Source organism: Myripristis murdjan, chromosome 4 (assembly GCF_902150065.1).
Source record: "Myripristis murdjan chromosome 4, fMyrMur1.1, whole genome shotgun sequence".
Lineage (NCBI taxonomy): Eukaryota > Metazoa > Chordata > Actinopteri > Holocentriformes > Holocentridae > Myripristis > Myripristis murdjan.
Genome location: NC_043983.1, coordinates 8902707 through 8924158, shown reverse-complemented (window position 1 = coordinate 8924158; position 21452 = coordinate 8902707). Strand labels below are relative to the sequence as shown.

At 43.5% G+C, this 21452-nt stretch overlaps 3 protein-coding genes across 4 annotated transcripts in view; 1 reads left to right on the top strand and 2 right to left on the bottom strand.

Moving 5' to 3' along the window:
- Positions 1-7462, top strand: part of glis1b (GLIS family zinc finger 1b) — a 73190-nt gene extending 65728 nt beyond the window's left edge. Inside the window, exons 10-12 of the mRNA XM_030049688.1 lie at positions 5896-6026; positions 6859-7014; positions 7296-7462. Coding sequence (XP_029905548.1) covers positions 5896-6026; positions 6859-7014; positions 7296-7432 — 424 coding nt within the window. The 3' untranslated portion in view covers positions 7433-7462. The remainder of the gene's footprint in view (positions 1-5895; positions 6027-6858; positions 7015-7295) is intronic.
- Positions 7463-8176: 714 nt separating this feature from the next.
- Positions 8177-13185, bottom strand: elovl8b (ELOVL fatty acid elongase 8b). 2 transcript variants are annotated; one of them, XM_030050456.1, is made up of 7 exons: positions 13061-13185; positions 11709-11896; positions 11488-11568; positions 10411-10467; positions 10124-10238; positions 8966-9093; positions 8177-8862 (listed from the first exon to the last, which is right to left on the bottom strand). In XM_030050456.1, the coding sequence occupies exons 2-7, from the start codon at positions 11796-11798 to the stop codon at positions 8695-8697; spliced, it is 639 nt and encodes a 212-aa protein (XP_029906316.1). In that variant the 5' UTR covers positions 11799-11896; positions 13061-13185; the 3' UTR covers positions 8177-8694. The 2 variants fall into 2 exon arrangements, with proteins under 2 accessions (XP_029906316.1, XP_029906315.1); XM_030050455.1 differs by lacking the exon at positions 13061-13185 and adding an exon at positions 12711-13052.
- A 121-nt stretch (positions 13186-13306) lies between these two features.
- Positions 13307-21097, bottom strand: mutyh (mutY DNA glycosylase). The gene is made up of 16 exons (XM_030050470.1): positions 21057-21097; positions 20564-20801; positions 19900-20027; positions 19407-19446; positions 19259-19332; positions 19105-19146; positions 18941-19012; positions 18156-18269; positions 17923-18020; positions 17222-17366; positions 16410-16497; positions 15971-16153; positions 15719-15864; positions 15453-15602; positions 14562-14612; positions 13307-14457 (listed from the first exon to the last, which is right to left on the bottom strand). The coding sequence occupies exons 1-16, from the start codon at positions 21084-21086 to the stop codon at positions 14314-14316; spliced, it is 1743 nt and encodes a 580-aa protein (XP_029906330.1). The 5' UTR covers positions 21087-21097; the 3' UTR covers positions 13307-14313.
- Between the last annotated feature and the right edge of the window lie 355 nt (positions 21098-21452).

Below are 21452 nucleotides of genomic sequence, written 5' to 3'. Positions count from 1 at the left end.
ATCAGATATCTATCTAGCTATCTTCTTTTTGCGTAAGAGTGTGTGTGTGTGTGAGTCACAGCATGTTTCCTATTAGGGTCAATGATTTCCCCAGGGAGCCAGCAGAGCACAGTTACAGAGCCTGAGTGTCGTCAGGAGGCACAGTGTGTACTGTACTCAACAACGTGCCGAAAAACCAGGGAGGTAGAAAAGGAAAACACTCTTTTACAGTTTCATAACATTGAGAAAGAGCGCACAGAATCAAGCATCATAAACCCTGTGTTACAAAAGTGATCGCGTTACGTAAACATGGTTTCGTTTAACTCTTGTGGTCGGCTCTTCGGGTGTCTGTGTGTGTGTTTGTGTGTGTGTGTTTGTGTGTGTGCGCGAGTACACTCACAGCACATGCATGTGACAGAATGAGGTTTGATGGTTTTCTCACTGTATCCGCTTGAATGTGCACGCACTTGTGTGTGTGTGTGTGTGTGAGTGAGAGGGGTTTACACAGAATAATCCAGGAAACACACATGATTGCGTGTGATTGGGGTGCGAGGCGCAGCAGAGCGGTCGTCTTCCAGCACAAACAGTGCAGCGGGCAGACCGTCGTGATGTAAACGTCCTCGAGCCGCTCGGAGACATCAGGTTGGCCTGGAAGCTTCTGGAGGGTGATGTGTTGTTTCAAGCCTTAAAAGCGGGAGGAGAACGCTGTCGAAATTACCGTGCGGTTTCAGGCCCTCTTTCTCCGCGGCATGCACAATTACCAGGACTAGGAGAGGAATGGAAAGTGAAAAGGACCTGCGCAGGGGATCCTGTAACAGCAGCTCCACAGGCAGGGTGACATATTGGATATGAGACAGGCCTGTGTTCTGCAGGCCGCTTGATGAGGAACATCTGAACCATGCTGCGTGTGTCTGTATTTCTATATCTGTGTACTATGTGGGTGTGTACAAGTGTGCATGTACCTGTGTGTGTGCAAGTAGTTAGTGGTGAAAATTCCCATTTCTCCCACAGATGTAGCTTAAGTACCCGTTAGACTGAGTAAGTAATCCTCCCTGTTCACGTCAGTCTTTGTTCGCCTACCTAAAGCTCCTACATGTTTTGTGACGTGACGACAAGATTGCATTAGGAGAATTGCAGCAATTTGCAAATTTACAGATTTCATGAAATCGAGACGCTTGAACCAAAAGCGCATACACATGCACTCGTGTGTACCTCAGTGCTATATCTCTTCATCAAACAGAAACAGGGGGCGTGGGGGGGTTGGTAGTGAGTAAAAAAGCGAGCTGTGCCAGGACCTACAACAAGCTGGGCATGAAATGTCTACTTACATTTGCCTGAAGATGGAGCATTTGATTTACATGTTTAAAGCCTTGAGTATACAGGCTGCTGCCAAAGTCAATATCAGTGCAGCACTTGTTTTTCCCAAACGGTTTAGCAGGACATTAAACATTTTGACAAAATTATCAAACTAACCTGCCTCTACTGTGGCAGCCTCTGACCTCATAGCTAAATGTGTTTACCCTGGCTCAAATGGGCCATTTAGACTTCTTTTACTTTGTAAATACCAGTGTCATTTTTCTGAGGCTAATATTAAAATATGCCAGTTAAAATACATTTGGCGATCAGCAAGGCACGCGTGTGTGTACGGCCCGTGCTAAACACTCAGGGCCTCTCTCACAGACACGGCTGTTCAACCATGGCGGCCGGGGCTTACAGAGAGATGGGTGGTAAATGTTGTCATTCACTGCCTCGGACATATGTGGTTATATAATTGCAGAGGGGAGAGTCCACTGCGCTTTTCCTGCGTATTGATATTAGAGCCCCTCTGTAAATATTAGTCTGAGGTGGTTTGATACCTAGGCAGTGATTGACACAAGCTAATTGAATTAGAGTGGAGGCAGAGACAGCACAGAGCTACATTAAGAGATACTGCTCTGAAGGGGGACATTCACAGCTCGTAACTCGACACTGTCTATCTTCCAGCCATTATCATTCTCCAATGATCCGGAAAACGAGTGTCAATCTCGCAAGTCAAACAGAAAACATTCCGAGGTAGTCGCTCATGGCAGCGACTGGTCAGTCAGTCATTTTGTGCTTCATGCATAACGAGGTGTAGTCTTAAATTAACCTTTCTATACAAATGGTTATATTGAAGGAAAAGGTTCAGGTGATTTACTCTCAAAAATTCCTAAATAAGGATGGTGATTTAAGATGGCTCCTCCATGGTTAGAGCAGTTATCTTTCTGGGACTAACAGAAATCTTTCAGGGCCCCAGAATAGCCGGAGCCCTGGCTGTGCTGCTCGCACTGGGGCCTGCGGGGCTGGTTTAGCTTTAGCTTAGGTTTAGCCAGTATGCCGTGGCCTGTCTCTGAAGCGCAGCTTTAGCTTCCTAACCAGAACCAGAAGCGTTCCCACCGCTTTGCGCCAAAGAAGCCCCTACCATCCATCAGAGGGGCTTAATGGTCGGCTACAAAAGGGGAGACGAGAGGGGAGGGAGAGGGTGTTTGTGGAGAACCGAGGGTCTGTGGAGGAGAGGATCTGATCCCTGGTCCCTGGTGGGACAGTAAGGGCAGGTGAGGGAAGACGAACGAGGAGCAGAGCAGGACTGCTCATGAATCTTCGATCCTTAGCTCTCTTTCCATCTCATCATGCTTCTATTCAAAGAGCCAAGACGATAAGGTCAGCTTTTCTTTAACACGACAAGACTGCATCACTCGCAGTCTGCACTTGCTTGAAATTGTGGACAATCCTTGCGATCCAGTAGTGATGACTTCCATGTCCACATACCTGTTAGTGTTGCAGGAATTCGAGTTATTTTGGCTGGACGGTTGTGGCCTAAAGGCAGCATGAGAGTGTCCACGCTGGAATGTACTCTTGATCTGTCTTGATCTGTTTCAGGGCTTCTGAAGCCAGGGTTCAGCCATGAACTCTATTTACTGAATCAAATCTCATTCCCAGACCAATGTTAACTTTCCCTTTGCTCAGATTCACTGAGCCACTCAAGTCAGAGTCGCTGAGCTGTGTCCACTACTGGTACCAGTCAATAAAGAGTTTGACCTCTCCAAACAGTGAGGTCACACAACCTCTTGGCTCCTTTGTCTTTTTAAAACTTACAGCCTCCTAAATCCTCACCTTAACATCTCCTCCTAACGTTACCTTCATGCATCAGAGGTCAGTGGTCACGCCACTCTTTCATAGTGAGCAAGAGTGTCTTTTTGACCTCTTGGAACTCTTCCAAACCTGTTGACCTTCCAGGATTTTTTTTAAAAAACTAGGTTCATCTCTGAAACCCTCTTTCTAAAACCCCTTTCTCTACCTCCATGAATCACAGGTCAAAGGTCAAATCACTCTCTCATAGCAGAGAGACAGGATTGGGTGGGCTGACTGGAAAAAGTAGGTAAAGGAGAGTATGGGATGGTCAGTGAAGATGAATACCAGGGGAGAGATTTATCTGGCGAATGAAAGATTCCCCTCATACCTCGAGCCTGAGTAGCTAGCTAGCTCGAGAGCAGAGAGAGTGGGGCTGAGGGCAGCTGGCAGTGATTAGCTTATGATTCACTTTAGCTGCACATAGAGGCTGCTTGTAAAAATATGAACAGTATAACTGTTTCCTGAGTTTGCGCTGACAGCAGCTCCTGGGGGAACGTTGCTCTCCGCAGGAACACATGGCCGCACGCTGGGCCTGTGCCAACCCATGGATTAGCCACGCTCGCTAACGGCTAGCCTGTCCAAGGGTTAAGGCTAACACAAGGTGCTACACACATGACACACACTCTGACAAAGCTTCCTCAATGCTGCACAGGTAGCCTTGACAGTCAGAGGCGATCTCAGGGAGGGAAAACCTATGGCAGTGCTGAGCGGTTCTCCAACTTGCAGTCACACCCAAAGACATCACACATAAGTTAAATTGACGTTTTGACCCTGCAAACCTTTGCACCTGGCATCAAGCCTCTATCCATGTTAGTTTCATAGTATGGATAAGAAACGATAATCATTGGAATGGTGAAAACTCCAGCTCCATAATCACCACCAAAATGTAATAAATTGTTTCTTGGCCTAAGGTTGCTATGTGTCCATTGAATTTCATGGAATGCATTCATGGGTTTTTTTTTTTTTTAGACAGACAAAACAAACCAGCAGGGACAAAAACATAACCTCCTTGGCAAAAGTAATAAGGCAGCCCAAAATGTATCTGTTGTATACTGTTTGTAATGTTAATCTTAATTTAAACTGACAGAAACCCTGTGAGCCCCGAGCACTGTCCAACAGCTAGCAGGAAAAAAAATGTAAAATAAATTCACAAGCCGGGGCACCGTTTTGCGTGCTCTCCATCAAGCAGGCTGTGCAAACTGCCCTGCTTGGAGGCAGTGCCCGCTGCTGAGTGCTGGGTGGTACTTCCCAGGCACAGCTCCCTCATACATGGAGAGGTAGGTCATATAGCCGGCTCCAACCAGGCCAGAAATGAGCAGTCATCTAAGGGCTCGGCCGCCTCCAGCAACACTCTGTCATCACATTTGTATAGCGCTTACTGCAAACCATATGCTGCCACGGCACAGCGGCGCATAGTAACACAGCAGCAGTTTATGTGTTGGCATTCCTGATACGCAGTCATGAGAGGGTACTAAGTAGCTGTTGAATTTTTGGGGAGGTGATTGGCCAAGGTATTTTTTTTTTTTTTTTTTTTTTAAAAGGCAGCACTGTTGGCTATCTATCTGGCCTTGGACCGAGTTGCTGTTTCATTAAGTAAATGTCAAGTGTGCAGGTATTAAAACAGCAGTCATTTTGAGTTTCTTCTTAACACCCGCATGAACATTTAGGTGTGTGAATGCATACCACATGCCGTCAGACATGGTTCTAGCTTTTGGGCAGCATTTGTTATTGTATCAAAATGTTCTGTAGATTTAGGACATTTAATTACATGATGTGATTCTCAAAAAATGTTCCTTTGACATAATGATAATAATGGGAAGAAGAACAACAACACTACTGCTACTACTACTACTACAATAATAATATCTGAGGATACTGGGCAGTATATTGCAGCCTGGTCTCACAGGCTTTGCGACTTCATAACATTTACTTCATTTTGCAGGTTTTTGTAACCAGTGTTGACCAACCTGTGGTTTTAAGCAGTGTAATAGTACATCTGTTGGTTATAATAAGCAATTAATCACCAATTTTTTTTTTTTTTTTTTTCACTTTTCCTGTCTGAATGTGGTTTGTTCAGTGCAAAGTCTGACCCTTTCATCCTGAGGCTGAAGAGGGCAAAGTTATTATCAGCTGGGAGATACGCACCTTAATAGCATCTTTAAAATGTGAATAGCCCCATGTGTCCTATAGCACATACCACTTCATTCACAGAAGGCTTCATTTAAAAAAAAAAAAAAAAAAAAAAAAAAAAAGATCCAAAAATGCTGAACAGGAACCTTCAGCTGTCCTCTGGGCCGTAGAGTCCACTAAGTCCCCGACATGTTCATGCTAATATTCCTTCTCTCAAAAAGTCATGAATGTAAACATGACCGTGCTTTCTTCTCTCTAGGCCACAAAGCATGGAGTTACTGCAATGGTGGGTGTGGGGGGGACTCGGTTTCACTTGAATGCACGCTCTGGTGTTTGTTGACTTAAGATCATAATATGTGGTAGAAGGAAGATTACGTGTGGGGAGCCAAAATTCCACACGGCTGGACTGTTTCTTCTGTGTTTTTAAAATCACTAAGTGCTCCGTTGGGTTTGTTGGATCATGTGGTTAGTGGGTCTGCATGTAGCCTCGGCTTTGATCGGAATGCCATTTTGTATGATCCATTTTTTGCTGAGAAATTATTCATACAATGCAGAGGGAATAATACATCAGTGTGGAGAACTTTACATATATAATCCCCCCTCCTCCTCCTCCTCCTTCTCCTTCTCCTCCTCCAGGGTGTCTGGTCCCCTTCTGTCTCCAGGGATGAAGGGAACAGGGACGCCTCCTCCTCCACTGGAGAAACAGCACATCCACCCTCACCAAAAGTCCTACTCTCACTATCACCACCATCAGGCTGCCAACGATGGTAAGACCGACACGACAGTAACTTTGTGCTGTGAGACTTGATGATGTGCACTGGCCTATCCAGCTCATACCCTGAAATTTTGTATGCAGGACGTGATTCAGTAATTCTTTCGCAACTCCCCGTCATAGAAAATTTTGCACCAGATCATTTGACCATATTTCAATGCATGACTCTCTGAACAACCCCTTGTCACTCTCCAAACCCTTACTGTACCACCAGACCCACATGAAAGGACACAAGGAGAGGAAGTTGTCTCTTAGAACAGATAAAGCCCTGTGGCTCTGTCAGAGTGTTTTTAGCACAGAGAGAGATTAGAGCTGTAGAGACAGAGTGGGGAAAACCACATGCCGGAAGCCTTTTCCCTGCACTGAATTAGCCAACAAAATGCTGGCTCATGTATCCAGCTGTCTCTCAGCGCTCTAACATGGCAGGCTCAGCTGTCACTCCCGAGCCTTTTCCTAATGCCTTAACACTGTTTTCCCTGTTAAAGATCTACGCATGGACGTCTCTCAAACCACGCTGTGGTCAGGGAGTTGCGTAAAAGCGCTCCAGGAAAGGCTGCTTTCACATTATCGTGACTCCTGCGGTCGTTTCTGAGTACAAACTGAGAGGATGGGGACAAATGCTACAAACTATAGGATTGGCAGAGTTCGCGCAAGCACAAATATAGCATTGTCGTAATTTGCAATCCACATTAAGTTTCAACCGGATGTAGCGGATGCTGACCTTGGAAATGCAATCACCCGTAGACACTGGTGGCAGTCTCTCAGCTTTTGCTTCTATTTTCTCCTCTCCTTCCCCTCACTCCTCTCCATGCTCCTTCCCCTCCTAGACTACCAGGGCAGCTTTCAGAGCTGCTTCCATTTCGGAGACTCCTACAGAATGGAGCAGACGGTCAGCAGCGTCCACGTCCCAGCAGATTCTCACGCCTACACTTCCCATCAGCACAATGGCTTCCACATGTCAAGTAGCAACAATGGCTCTGCAGGTGAGCCCATGCTTTTGCGTCTCTTTATTTTTGCTACTCAGGGTCCGTATTATACAAGCACACAGCAACGCACCATCTTTGTTTCATTACTCTCTGATCTTTGCATTTGCCTCCACCACCCCCCACCTTTTCTGTCAAGATATGTAAAAAGGCAATTTAAAGTGTCATCCAGCACAAAGCTGACTATAATTACCACCCAGCTGCCATAATTGCAATAATGATAAAAGGCGGGCTGAATAATTTCCTTTGCAAAATACTGCACTTCATCATGTCTACTCCAGGCTTCAGCTTGACCCAGGAGCTTCAAGGAGGAGCAGGGTGCCAGTTCTCTTCAAGCCCAGAGGAGAGCATCTTCTTCCAGGTGGGGAGCTTCGACCGCAGCCTGAGCCACATGTCGTCTGTCTACACCGAGACGTAGAGCAGCAGACCAGACCAGGGCACAATTCAACCCCCCTCAGTCATCTCTCTGCTGTCCAGCTCCTTCGGGATGCCACTCAACACTCCTGAATCACCTCTTTTTCTAGTTCCTGTTTCCTTTTGTTGATACAAGACCTGAGTCAAAGAGTATCTGCAGATCATTTTTACAGCTTGTTTTGACCTACTTGGGTGCCAGGTGCGTGGGTGGGTTTCGTCACACGGGATAATGAAATGAGTGACAGCGACGTTACCAAAAACAAAGCATTTGTAAGTCATGTGCCTCAATTGCCGTGATGCATACTGCACCCGTCTCATACGGTTGGAAGAAGCGCTAAAAATATATTTGTAAATACTATTTGATTCTATTGATACTGTTTGAAAGGACATAAATGAGATTAATTCCGTTGGATTCTTTCATTTTGCCCAGCCATACTTGATTTCATACTACATGGTAGCAATGAGGAATACCTTTAAGTTCTCTACATGGATTTAAAACACTCCAAAACCAAATGGACTCAAAAGAAATGTGCTCTCCCTGCTCTCATCTTTTTATCCTCTCTCTAATCTACATCATTCAATCTATTTTAGACTGAAGTGTAGAAAAAATATATCATTTGCTGTGTTGTTTTAGCAGTGGAAAAAAACCTGTTTGCATTCCTTTATTTTGTTGTTAAGTGTTTTTTTTTTTTTTTTTTGGCTTTTTTTTTTGCTTTTGGATTTATTTCTGGAGGAGGTTTTGGGCTCATTAATTATGCAATATTGCCGAGGTGAAACCAATGTACTTTATTATGTGTATAAAATGTACAGTTTGTTTAAAACCTTCATTTGAATGTTTGTCATTTCCCAGTTTACGAAATAAATAATTGTACAATCACACAGTGTTTCTTTTGTTTTGCTTGTTTTTCCAAATGTGAATTTGACCCTCTACGTGAAATATATAAAACATAGTGGCAACTTGAATTATTTGCATTATTTATTGACTGTATATTTATTCACATCATTTGGAAAACTCATTATGGGTGACTGAATTAACAATGTGTGAGTATACAGTGGAATGGATGTGGCAGCAAAGAACAGCATTAGGAGCACCAATCCCATTATGGGCAGCTTGTGCCCTCTAGTGGATATTAGCAAGTACTGCTGACACCAGTGGAAACCCTACACAATATGTATAGGACATTTTGTCACTTTGCTGTTGTCAGCTCCCCTGGTAAAGCCACAGTGTGTGTGATTGTCTATAAGGTTGCATGTTGCACCACAGTCTTATCTCTGTTTCTTCTTCTTGTTCACGTAGCTCTGGTAATAGAAGTTGCTGAAGAGGACGATGAGGCTGACACAGTAACCAAACACGACCACGTTCATGGAGTCAGGGAAGTCGCACTCTGTGAACAGGTTGTAGCCCGTGTGTGTGATAAACAGCAGAAACTGCAGCTGGAAAGGGAGCAGAGAAAGTTCAGGTCGACTCGGACTTAAATTCCCAACATATGTGCACATTTCCCGTCGTCCAAATGCGGTGGAAGCGAGAGCCACTCACCAGCTGCAGAGATGTGAGGTAGCGTTTCCACCAGAGGTACTTCTGCATGTGAGGACCGAGCGCAGCCAGGCAGTAGTAAGAATACATCACAATGTGGACAAAGGTGTTGACCAGGCCAATGAAGAACGCTGCACAGTGTGGTACAACAGGAGAGAGCAAAATAATTAGGGTGGCGTTTAAAAAAACAAACAAAAAAAAAACATTATATTTGGGGTATTAATTCCAGATGCCAAAAGGTATCGAAAAGTCTTCAAGACATATGATTCATGCAACAGGATTTCAAGATTTTAATTAATTTAGAAGTACTTCTACTTAACGGTGAATATTTTGGAGCACTTTCATTGGCACGTTTCAAAAAGGAAGGAAATTGTTTCTTTTTATACCTGAACCAACACACAGTACATGTATGCATTTCACTAGATTAACTAAAGTTAAACTGATATTGGGCCAGTACTGGCCTTTTAATAAAAAAAAAAAAAAAAAAAAAAAAAAAAATCAGGCATCAGCTTGTCAGCGTCGCCCCCTGCAGATTTGATGGAGGCAAGGAAAGGACATGGTTTTACTCAACAGTTTCAGAGGTGGCAGAGAACCGATGTTGTTCTTGGATCAAAACATCTCCTGCTGTGCACTTCTTCAGTTCTGCACTTTTTGCACCTCACAAAAATAAATGTCACTGCGTTCGTTGTGCTGGATTTCCTCCCTGTTGAAATCAATGCGCACACTCTTGCTGGATTTTTTGGGTCTTTCATTTTTGAATCCACGCACCCAAAATCAATCCGCTCTATGAAAAGGACTTTTTTCTCGCTCAAACGGACTCTGAAACCACAAGAGAAACCTGCTTCACCTACAGTCCATAAATAAGAATTTCATTTACACGGGTTTGAATGGATGGCCCAAATGCTGTTTCAGAGGCTGCATCCTTGTAATTAGGAAGTTTGTGACAAGAAAATGATCCAAGATAATGAATATTAGCTCTTGCCTGTGCCAACTGAAAAATTCGCTCTTCAAAGCTCCATACTGGTCAAACCCAAGTCTAGCATCTTGCTTAAGGCTGTTTCTTCAGGGGTGGACAAATGTTGCAGTTCTCTCTAGCCACAACGCCATGCTCCCAACCTTTTTTTGGATTCTTCAATCCCTGTATTACATTTGGTGACTTACACTGTCCTCCAGCCACATACTTGACTCCCGCCCACCAGTTGAAGATCATGGTGCCGTGATGATAGACATGAAGGAAGGTCAGCTGGCTGTTCTTCTTCCTTAAGATAAAGAAGACCTGCACATGCAGAGGACGGGAGGAGACTGTTACCCAATTTCAATTCAGAAAAAAGATTCTGTGAAAAAGAATTTCCCTTTGGGACAATAAAGGCTATCTATCTATCTATCTTCAGCATCCCCTTAAGCTTGTGAATTTCAGAGATGCTGCGAGTGTTTTGATAAGGCTTTACCGTGTCACTGAGCTCAATGACCTTGGAGAAGAAAAACCACCAGCAGACACTGGCCATCTGGAGGGAGTAAGAGGAGGAGAGAGGTGAGTTTGTTATGCAGGCTGGGGTGTAAAAGTGCAATATGAAGAAACAGAGAATGCATGAAAGTAGAAGTTACTGCACCCAGGGAACGGTCAAGGATTGCAATTTTTTTTTTTTGACATTAATGGTCACTGCATATCGAATATTGCATGTAGTTTTCACAACAGAGACGATAAAGTTACAAATGTAAATGCCAGCCGCTCCACCCAGTACCCCCACCCAGTACAGCACTCACCACCACAGACACTGCACATGTATACACAAACAGACACTGTACATCAGAGTGCCAACAGATATCATAGAGTTAAACAAGACATGTTCAAGAAAATTTTAACAAAATTTAAAACTCATTTTTGGAAAAATCTTTTTTTTTCTTATTGAAATGAGAATTGCAGGAAAGTGTAAAGTGCAGTATATCTGGTCTTGTCCCGAGGTCAGTGTCAATTGAAATATGTTTGCTTATTGACTACATGCCTCTAGCAGACTCTTTTAGCTCAGATAGCAAGCCACTGATGGAAAAAAAATCCAATTTATTTGTTCACTATGACAGAGCGAGGCTAATGACTTCCATAGACTTCAAGTCTTTATGCTAAGCTAACAGGAAGTTCTACCCATAGGAGTGAAACCACTGGACACACAGAAGTGAAAATGGTATCAAACATCTTGTCTCAGTCTGGGTCAGTCGGGAAAGGGGTATTTTACCCAAAATGTTGGAGTATTCCTTTAACATAACCTGCATGTGTGGGGAGCAACAGCTTGTTGGGCTTATATAAACAGCATGTACACAACGATATTGCATACGTACTGTATATACTTATTTTATAAATATTATTATTTTATTATCTGTTGTTTTATTTAATTTTGTACTTATTTTTTTGATGTATGGGCTTTTGTCTTTGGTGTTACCTAGATTTCCCTTGTGCTGCTGCATCAAACTGAATTTCCTCTACAGGTAATCAATAAAGGTGCATCTTATGTTAAATAACAGTAACTTACCCTCATTGCCAGTGGACTGGTGCTGTAATCAACAGGCTGACACAGGTAGCTGTAGTTTGATAGCCATGATGTGACCAGGAACTGGGAATATTCAAACACAGGACAAACTGTTTCGGTGATTTTTTTTTTCAGCACCATGAGCCTGATCAAACTGAAGTAACTAAAACAGAAAAAAAAAAAATGCACAAAGGAGGAGGCCACACACAAAGCAGCACACACACCTCATGGAACATGTAGGCAGACAGGCACACCATGGCCAAGTTGTAAACAATGAGGAAAGCTTTGAGGTCAACGGGTTCCCTGTGTTTCATCAAGCGAGGGCCAGCCCAGACCACACAGAGGTAAGCCAGGAAGATGACTAGCACCGGGACAGGCGAGTACACCAGCAGCCATGGGTCTGTCCTCTTGTCTGCAACATAATCAAGTCCAATGTTAGTGACTCGGTGAGAAAGAAGTCAAGGCAGGGCATCCTTCACTAGTTTATTGAGCAGCAGGGGAGACGACATTGTTTCCAGGGGTGTAGCTGAGCACTATCTTGACAGCGCTGATTGACAGTCATCGCCCTTTCAGATTCTGTTTGAGGAGTACAATTTTGTTTTAGTCTGCCCAGGGAAAAAAAAATGAAACCAAACTTTACTCCTGTCTATTCCAATTTGTCTCGGACAGCACTGCAATTGCGGTTTATGATTTTGAGGGTTTTTGTTTGCAGTTTTGTAAATTTTAACCAAATCCTGTTTCAAAACAAGAGCGGTGTGAAATAACAGCATAACATATTGATAAATGTACACTGGACGACCACAGAAGGCATTTTAGTCCAGCCTTTTTAGAGACTCTCTGTCAGCTTGGGGGCCTGGGTAGTCAGCAGCCTACTGCGATTTCCTCCCCACTACAGTCCAACAGGCCCCGTTCATGTCCCAACAGAAAGACGCCTGCACTGCACTGTAATGACATAATATAATTTAAAAAGTGCCATGTCTTATGATATGTGTTGTCTGCCTCTGCTACAAAGCAAGTCATTGTGAAGGCCTGGGCTGGGCCGCAAGCTGGGAGAGACATCTGCATTTCCCCACTCCCACACACTGAACAGATTGGTGCCTGTTGCGTTTTCTTCTCTGTAACCACGCAAGAAGCAGATAAGACTTCACCGCAAAGCAACAGCATGGCTTTCACAAGCTGTAAACTTTATGAAACATAGTTAGAAAGGGGGGGGGAAAAACACAAACCTCCATTCTCCACTATCCACTGGTGCAGTGACAGGACGTTTTGCCATGCAGAAGCCATAACTCAAGTCGAAAACGTCAAAGAAAACAAAAGACAAGAATAAACACCGACGGTGATTCTTCTGCGACTTTTCTCAAGAAAACGCGCAGCTTTTAACGTAAAAATCAACGTGCAGAGGCGCACTTTGTAAACACAAGCCACAGCGACGCGCCTGCAGGCAGCTCCCGGCCACGGTTTGGAGTTTGGACACAATGTGGAACCTGTCTGGCAGCTAAGTCGTGTTCTGCAGGCGGACAGCGACTGCAGCGGAGATAAGGGGACTTTTGTCTTTGGTTACTGTGAATGAACTCACACAGAGATCAGCGGCCTCAGCAGCTGCGCCAGTCACCAGCTCGCAACCGGTTTTCGAGCGGCTGCTGGATCACAACACCGCAGCGCCGGCGCGTCAAGGCCGGAGCACTTGACCTGCGCGTCTGCCTGCTGTGTGTGGACTGAGGCTTCCTGTGCAGAGCTGCATACAACTATTTTTTTTTTTTTTTTTTTTAATTATTATTATTGTGGTCAGCACTCGACGTTTGACAAAAAACAAAACAACACGGCAAGGCATGAGTGTATTTATTTTGCATCAATAGTTCGCTCATTTCAATGAATTGATGCTTTAAGACGTTTTAAAACATTGCATATATATTCTGTTAACAATAATAAAATCCTCAATTTCTCAAGTATCTCCACAGAGAAGTATGTTCAATATTCTGTTAGCTAATCAATAGGATGTATTAAGCTGATTATATCATTATAAAGTCATAATAGAGCATTCACAATAAATCAAAACAGTATTTTCCAATTTTCTCTCTGGTGACATTCAGATCCCCTGTCTATTCCAATGGACATTTTTTTTTTTTTTTAGTAATCCTGAGTAAAAGCTACACATATTTCATAAGATATTTTCACATGTATAAGTAATATAACATTTCACGTTTACTGTAAACAGTTTAAATTGTGTTCTTAATCATGATTATTAATGCTACCTCCTGCCTCAGAGCTGTCAATTCCTGCTGAAACAGAGGGTGTGGCCCTGCTGCAGTCCAGTTTAGGACATGTGGAATACTGTTTGGCTTACAGACATCCAATCAAACAACTCTGTTTTTGACAATTATCATAGAGCTACACATCCTAGAAAAGTTATGTCCATTGGAATAGATGGGGTATCTTCATGAATTAAATGAAGTCTGTAGGGTACATAATTGTAACTGTAACTATAATCCTGCACCTGTAGTATATTTAAGATACCATACAAAGGTCATGACCTAAGTCCCTACAAGACTATTAAAACGATATCATGAGCTACAAATGCCATAAACTATAAGATTAATAAAAAAAAAAGGCACTACAGTGTACATCAGAGTCAGAATAGTGCCGAATGGGATATTCTAGGGACAATATTCAGATTTTTGTTTTATCAATATTTTTCATGGTTTCACAGTGGTCTACTATTCATTGTGTCTTTAAATCTAACAGAGTCCCAGTTATTATTGTGTGGCCCTGTGCTAAAGCACCATATAAGGCTTTCATCTATATAAAAACAATCATGCAAAGTTGAGTGAGTCAGGATTCTTCTTTAACTGTCTTGAAGAAGGAGCTGAGGTAGAGCTGTCTGGTCCCGCTATTTGCTGCACTGAGTTTGGCCTTTTTCGAGGTCTGCGGTTTCTTGTCGTCCTTCACACCAGTGGTTTTCTTCCGCTTCCCATCCTAAGTGAGACAACAACCCGAAACAAAGGAGCACAGCTGACATCAGTTATTACCACAGTATAAGCAAGAGTCACAGATACAGTACACAAATTACAAGAACTTGCCTTTGAGGGCCGTTCCTCTTGATTCTCCGCGGAATCATAAAGCTTCAGGATCTGCAGAAGAGTTGACATGTTGATCCCATTCATGGCTAATTCGCATAAACTGCACATGAACAGATGTGGGCACTCATTCACTCCTGCCATCGTCTCCCTCGCAAACAAACTGTACCACCAACTGCACTTTGGACTTATTTTACATTTTCTTGCACGCGATTTAATACTCAAGACGACGGCGATGTGTCTTTTCTTATGGTTTTTAAAACTGCCACTAGGCAACTTAGCACCTTGGTGGCTCCAAATGACACCAAAAGGTTAAGTGTTTGAAATTAAAATAGCAGAAATCATGGAACATTAAATTTGTACACACACACTTCACATCTGCCAGTGTGCGATCGCCTCGATTATCTCTCTGAAAAAGCAAAAAGGAGACCAAAGGGATATGAAAGAGAGAAGAAATCTATTATTGATGAGTCAGCCCAGCTCTCTCTGGACATAGCACTCACTTGCTGCTGTTTTATTTATTTTTGTATTTTTTTAATTTCACCCCAAAGTTTCTATTTGGCACTTCCTGTGGGAGGAGAAGTGACTGTACATAACAAAAGAATTTCATTGGTGGATCTACATGGTCTCAATAAGCAGGGACGGGATGTTCCTCTCCTCTTTTCCAGCAGCTCTATTTTTTTATTTAAGCTGAAAAGACTGGTCAATTGCAACATAAAAATCTTAGTGCAACTTTAAAGAACGGGATATCTGTGTGCCTCAGTCTAATGTAAATTCGCTGTTATGAATCCATGTTGGGTGTAAAAAAAAAAAAACAAAACAAAAACCTGCTGCTGCTAAACTCACGTGGGCAGCAGGGAGCCACATACAGTGAGTGTGTGAGCACAGACAGACCTTTTTGACTCCCGTGGACACAGCAGCTTCCTGCAGGGCCGACCTGGTGAGCCACTGTGTGTTTTCAGGTGTTTGTGTATCTGCACCCTCTTTCAAACACACATGGTACACCACATATGTCTGGTGGATGTGGGAGAAGCTATGAACCACCTGCAAACACGAATAGCATGTAAACTGTCAAGTAGGCAGTCACACTGTTATAGAAAGAGTGTATTTGTGGATGAAGGTGTTTGTAAGGTACTAAAGGTACAGTACATCAAGTTTACCTCTCCAATGTATTTAAACAGGCTTTGGTTGACCTGGACCCCAAGCATCCTGCTGATCTCAGCACACAGCGCCCCCTTCTGCTTCATCTCGGAGTTTTCCTCCTCCAGCAGCAGGCTAGGGAACTCCCACATCCCCGCCAGCAAACCTGTCAACACACACACACTCTTCAGCGCATGTACACATACATGTACAGACACACACATAGAGCGCAAGAGTGAAGAGGTTGTGATGGATTTTTTGCATCTGCTGACCTTTGCTGGGCCTCTGTGTGAGCAAGTACTCGTCCTCTCCGTCCTCCACAGATCTGACCACCACGCAGGTGAGCGTGCGCTCGACGCGGGGCGGCTTCTTTCCAGGCTTCCTGGGGAAGTTCTGAACACCCAGCTCATCATCCCAGGGCTCTGCGGGGCACAGCGGGCACTTTCCACCGCTCGCTACAATACGTGTCCACACGATGGGTCATTTGCACGCTTCCCATTCATTGTCTATGTAAGCAGCCATGTAATACATTCTGGTAGCGTTGTATCACGCTGTTGTCTCCTCATTTGCTGGAGGAGTTGAACAGTCTACTCTCTGCAAACTAGGGGCGTCCAGCGCGACTTGCCGCCTCTGGAAACTCCTGAGAAACTTTTAAACAAAGACACACATTTCGGTGAACTGTTTTCATAATATAAGACCCAGAACACTTACTGCAGTCCTCTATATCAGGCAATGCGGAAGATATCCTGTCCAGCTTCCCCAACAGCCTCTTGGAGTTCTTCTCTTGTTTGACACAAACCTGCACACGAGGAAGTACATCATCATCTGCAACAGACTGGACACCTGCAGCCCTATCCTCCAAAACTTTACTGATGCTCGCACTTCCTTCATTTTGTGTATATGTGTGTGTTTTAAATGCACAAAAGGTGCAGTAATGCTTCATTTTAGTGGGCCACAAATTTTATAAGTAGGTTAATTAGGATAATTAGCAAGTGATATATTTGAAATGTCTTTGAAATTACCCCCACATTATGTCAACATTTGCCTCAAAATTTATTGACAACCCATATTATAATATTCCAAATGCATTTGATCATAAAAATGAAACTAGGCTTGCCACTGGTCATGGAATTCCTGGTATATCATGAACTTTTAAGACTGTCTTTACATGTGCAACTTAAATGCAGCTTCAGTCCTTTGTAGTTTAGTTGTATTGGTGTTCTACAAAAAAAAAAAAAAAACAGATAAAAATCATAAATTCAGTTTGCAACATGTGATGTTGCAAACTGATTTTATGTGTTCTGAACTGAATGTGTTTTGTGGCACAGAAAAAGTTTTGGTTTTCAGTACATTCAACACATACACCAATGAGAATAAATATTAATTAGCAATATAGTCAAGCCTCAAGAACATTTTCTGTAATTGCATAGAGCATGAATCATGACCAGGCTTCCCACAACAACATTGGTTAAGCTTTTTTTTTCTTTTTTTTTTTTTTTGCTGTGTCAAGGTCTGGTTTCTACCTTGCGATAAGAGCGGCAGTGAGACTGTATGGGACACTGGCCACAGAGCGGACTTTTAGGGGTGCAGACGCGAGCTCCCAGTTCCATCATGGCCTGGTTGAAGTCCCCTGGTCTCTCTGGGTCCACCAACGTATTGGCAAGACCCCTGAAATGAAGAGCCGAAGCAAACCACATTCAAAAAGGTTGAGTAAGAATAAGTATCAAGTATTTATCATTTTATCACTGTGGAACGCCAAGCATGTTCGGGGTGGTGGCCAATACTACTTCAATACCATTCCAAGAGATTGAATTCACATATATTTAATACTTGCAACAAATGGAGGACTGGAACAGACAGAGCTGCTATCTGGCTCTTAACAGAGGACTGCGGTCAGCCAGCTGAATACATGGCAACTGGATCAAACAGTCGACCACTAAATTCCAGTCCAACTAAACTGGCTGACATAACTGGGACCAGAACCAAAACATGGAGCTCTTTCACACAGAGAGCTGACTAAGACAGCCATACAGCCCATGCATCAATTCCCCTGTGCAGAACTTGTAAGAAACATCTCCAACTCAAGTGCAGTGACACGTCGCTTGATGGTTTTTGTTTAGTGTGGTATCACAGAAGCACCTCGTTTTTAGATTTTAAATACAGTATTGGTTACAGAATCAAAATCCTGGTATTCTGATGAAGGTATACTGGAGTGTAATCTCACCAAAGTGCCTCTGTCACAGCAGGGCTTGTGCTGTCAGCCCCAATGGCCCTCGTGCGACACAGCACCCGAATCACATTGCCATCCACGACTCCTGTAACCTAGGCAACCGGGGTCATTCCAGTGCTCAGTCACATAGCAAAGTAAAGCATCTGTCAAACACGGCATCAGAGTCTGATCTGGGCTTGGAGACAAAAACACTACTGGTGTGTGTGTGTGTGTGTGTGTATACAGACCTGCCCCAATGCAATAGACCCTATGGCTCCAGCGGTGTAGCGTCCCACTCCAGGCAGCTGCTTCAGAAGGCTCTCAACTGTCCGCGGCATCTGTCCCTTCAGCTCCGACACAACCTTACAAAAAACAGTCACACAATTAACACCCATTATTAACACCCTATTATTTAGCCTCCTTACTAACTATAAATAAGTGGTAAAACACTTGTGGTGTGTTGACTGATATCTTGGCGTTGCTGAAGACAGGAGACAGAGAGCCTCATGCAAAAACATTTTTGTTATTTTCATTTTAACTTTGGCTCAATTTTTTCATGCGGTGCACTTTTTTGAGTCTGCTGTGTCAGACCCTGCAAATGGTCATATGTTCAAACTTTTGAGATCTATCCTAAATGACCATTGTGCATATGATGAGGGTCCAGAGAAGTCATAAATTGTATGTGTCCCTACGAGAATAGTGGGGGATATCACTCCTATGTGCCATTTAGAAAATAATTGGTTTGTATGAGAAGTTCTTACATGAGGTCCAATAACACTCAGCATTATCTCTACACTTTTTTCAGTTTTTTTTTTTTTTTTTTTAAGTAGGTGATCACTGGATGGTTTTGCCTCTAATCAAATCACACCATGTAATATACCTCTGGGCAAACATACAATATATTTACTACCATCGACACCGGCACTGAACCAGTCTCAGTTCAACACAGTGACTAAGACATAAGTATATCCACGGGGAAACATAAAATGCAGGTATATGGTGTAAATTTTGTACTATAAAGCATAACACAGACCTTCTGAGCTCCTTCATGCAGCCTCTTGCCTCGGGAGTAGTAGCCAAGGCCCGCCCACATCTGGTTCACCTCCTGTCCGTGAATTAAATCAATTTGAAATCATTGAAATCAGCGTCATTTTAGACTTTAGGCACATTTTCAGTGTCTACTTTTTAAAGAATCACCTCAAGTGTAGCGGCTGCAAGATCCTGCACCGTGGGCCACCTCTGCAACACAGTCCAGGATGATTTACAGTTATACTATATTCTTTGTAACTTAACCACATAGATGTAAACATGCTGCAAGAACTAAAATATCAAGCACTTTGACTCTGCCAACCTTCATCCATTTGTTGTAGTAATCTATTACAGTGGCAACTTGGGTCTGCTGCAGCATGATTTCTGAAACCCACACTAAAAAAGGAGGAAAATCTGACATGAAAAAAGTGTCAACTCACGTTAAAACCATGTAGAATGCATCATCTTACCTGCATATGTCCTAATGTTGAGGTCGGGCTCTGTCATAGCCTGTCAGAGAAATAAAGGAAGGCCCTGTGTTGTATTAGTAGGGCATTTGCTGTATTTGGACTTGAGTGTGCTATGTTTTGCACTGCCCTCTTGCACAAAATATTTTCGTTTAGTTCATTTCCATAATGGCAAAATGAAGTGATAAAACCACAACGATGAAACACGATGCTATGAGACAGAAAAAAGAAAACACATTTGTAATTTGTGTGGGTGAGACAAAGTTAAAAATCCCCCAAAAAATGGTGAGTTTCCGTTGTCTTTGTAATGTATCACTGTGTTATCTGGCTACTTTGTAGGTCTCTGCATTAATATTGCCAAAACAACTCCAGCGTATTTATTGTACTTGGTGCATAAAGCTATTTTTATTCTGCTGCAGTTGTCTTTTGCAACTCAAAATGCGCATAAAAGGCACATCAGCATGCCAAAACCAGAGCAAGAATTAATTCACTTTACCACAGTCCTCCATGGCAGCTCTCTCTTCCCCTTGTCATACCAGTGCAGGAGCTGCGACCGCAGGAGCACAACATCAGCTCGGTCCTGGAAAGTGTGGTATGTGGACGGAGCAGGATCTGTGGTTTCCTCTGGGGGGTTGGCGTGGAGCATAGGAGGTGAAAGAACACCCAAACCCAACTTTAAAAAGAACACCATTGACTTTCAACTATGAAAATATTTATCGAATACCCTGCCATGGTCTGGGCTGTTTTGGTGAGCATTTAATGTGGCGAGGTCAGAGGCAGAGGAATTTGACATGCCCCTTGATAAGAGACATTCGCCCCACAGAGAAGTGACAGAGAAGGGACTGGAAATACTACAAAGGCGAATAATCACAGGATCATCAGTATGTCCAAGCCCATATCTAATTTAGGGCTACTAGAGCATGAAGCCTGATTTGACTTCAGTTCAGAGCCCACAACAGTCTTGCTAATCTGTAAATACAGAAGTTAGAGTGAGAGCAAAATGCGGAGTGTCATAATGCGTGGTGTCCCTCTGCACTAAAGAGAGGCATAGTGGATCGGGTTGGTTTATTTGGATCATGTGGCTACAAGCAGCAGCATCATCCCCACAGAATGGGCGGGTCAACCGGCTAAGTTAGGGTCCACACGGTGAGTCAGACTACCTTCTTTCACAGCGGCCTTTGACCGCTTCCGCACCGCTGTGGTCGTGTCTGTCATTTCCAGGGTGGTTTTCTTGCCTCTGTACAGCGCGGAGCGGAGCCTGCTCATGGCGGCGGCAGCAGCGGACAAACCCTCAGCTCTCCCCGCACGGTGTGTCCTGTTCGCCCCGCAGCAGCTCACCGAGCGTGAAGTTAGTTCCCGCCGTGTGCAGGAGCAGCAAATCGCTCGTCGTCCAATCGGCTGGGAGAAAACGCGGCACGTGATGTAACGTCATTACATCACGTGGGCGTGTCACTTTTTGTCACTAAAAACGTGTGTGCGTGCGTGTGTGTGTAAGTGGTCCTGGGAGAAAAAACGCATTGCAATATAGGCCTACTTATGCTGTTACTACTTCTACAACAATAACAGCAACAACAAAACGACAATAAGAAAATAATAATTTAGAACGATGTAATATTATTAAATGTGTAATATTTGTGACAGTTCTCTTATCACCTTGTCATCATTAGGGACCAGGGGCCTCATGTATTCGTGAATGTTCTTCTTCTTCTTCCTGGCTGGTGAACAGGAAGTCCTTCTTCCCATGCACGAAAAATCACCAACCCTGCGTTCCAAATCGCATACTTATACTTTTTACTTTTAGTATGTACTGCAGCTGCCCTTAAAGAGTATGTAGTTTAGTATGTATTGGGACATACTAATTCTTTTTTTCCCTACTAAATAGTATGGTAGTATGGGTATTGGAACGCAGGGACACTCTCTCTGTCTCACACACACACACACACACACACACACACACACACACACACACACACACACACACACACACACACACTAACATATATACACACCACCTGCTTTTTGTCATTATGTGAGGCATGTTGTGTGTTT

Bases quoted from the DNA above. Each gene is read 5' to 3' on its own strand.
- elovl8b (XM_030050455.1), bottom strand. From the start codon at position 12,768: ATGGCTTCTGCATGGCAAAACGTCCTGTCACTGCACCAGTGGATAGTG. The intron at 11,569-11,708 runs GTGTGTGTGCTG...GAATATTCCCAG, and splicing joins CTGCCTACATGTTCCATGAG to TTCCTGGTCACATCATGGCT. The intron at 10,239-10,410 runs GTAAAGCCTTAT...CTGCATGTGCAG, and splicing joins TCATTGAGCTCAGTGACACG to GTCTTCTTTATCTTAAGGAA.
- mutyh (XM_030050470.1), bottom strand. From the start codon at position 21,086: ATGAGGCCCCTGGTCCCTAATGATGACAAG. The intron at 20,028-20,563 runs GTAGTCTGACTC...CCAACCCCCCAG, and splicing joins AAAGGCCGCTGTGAAAGAAG to AGGAAACCACAGATCCTGCT. The intron at 15,865-15,970 runs GTCAGCAGATGC...GTGTGTTGACAG, and splicing joins CACACAGAGGCCCAGCAAAG to GTTTGCTGGCGGGGATGTGG.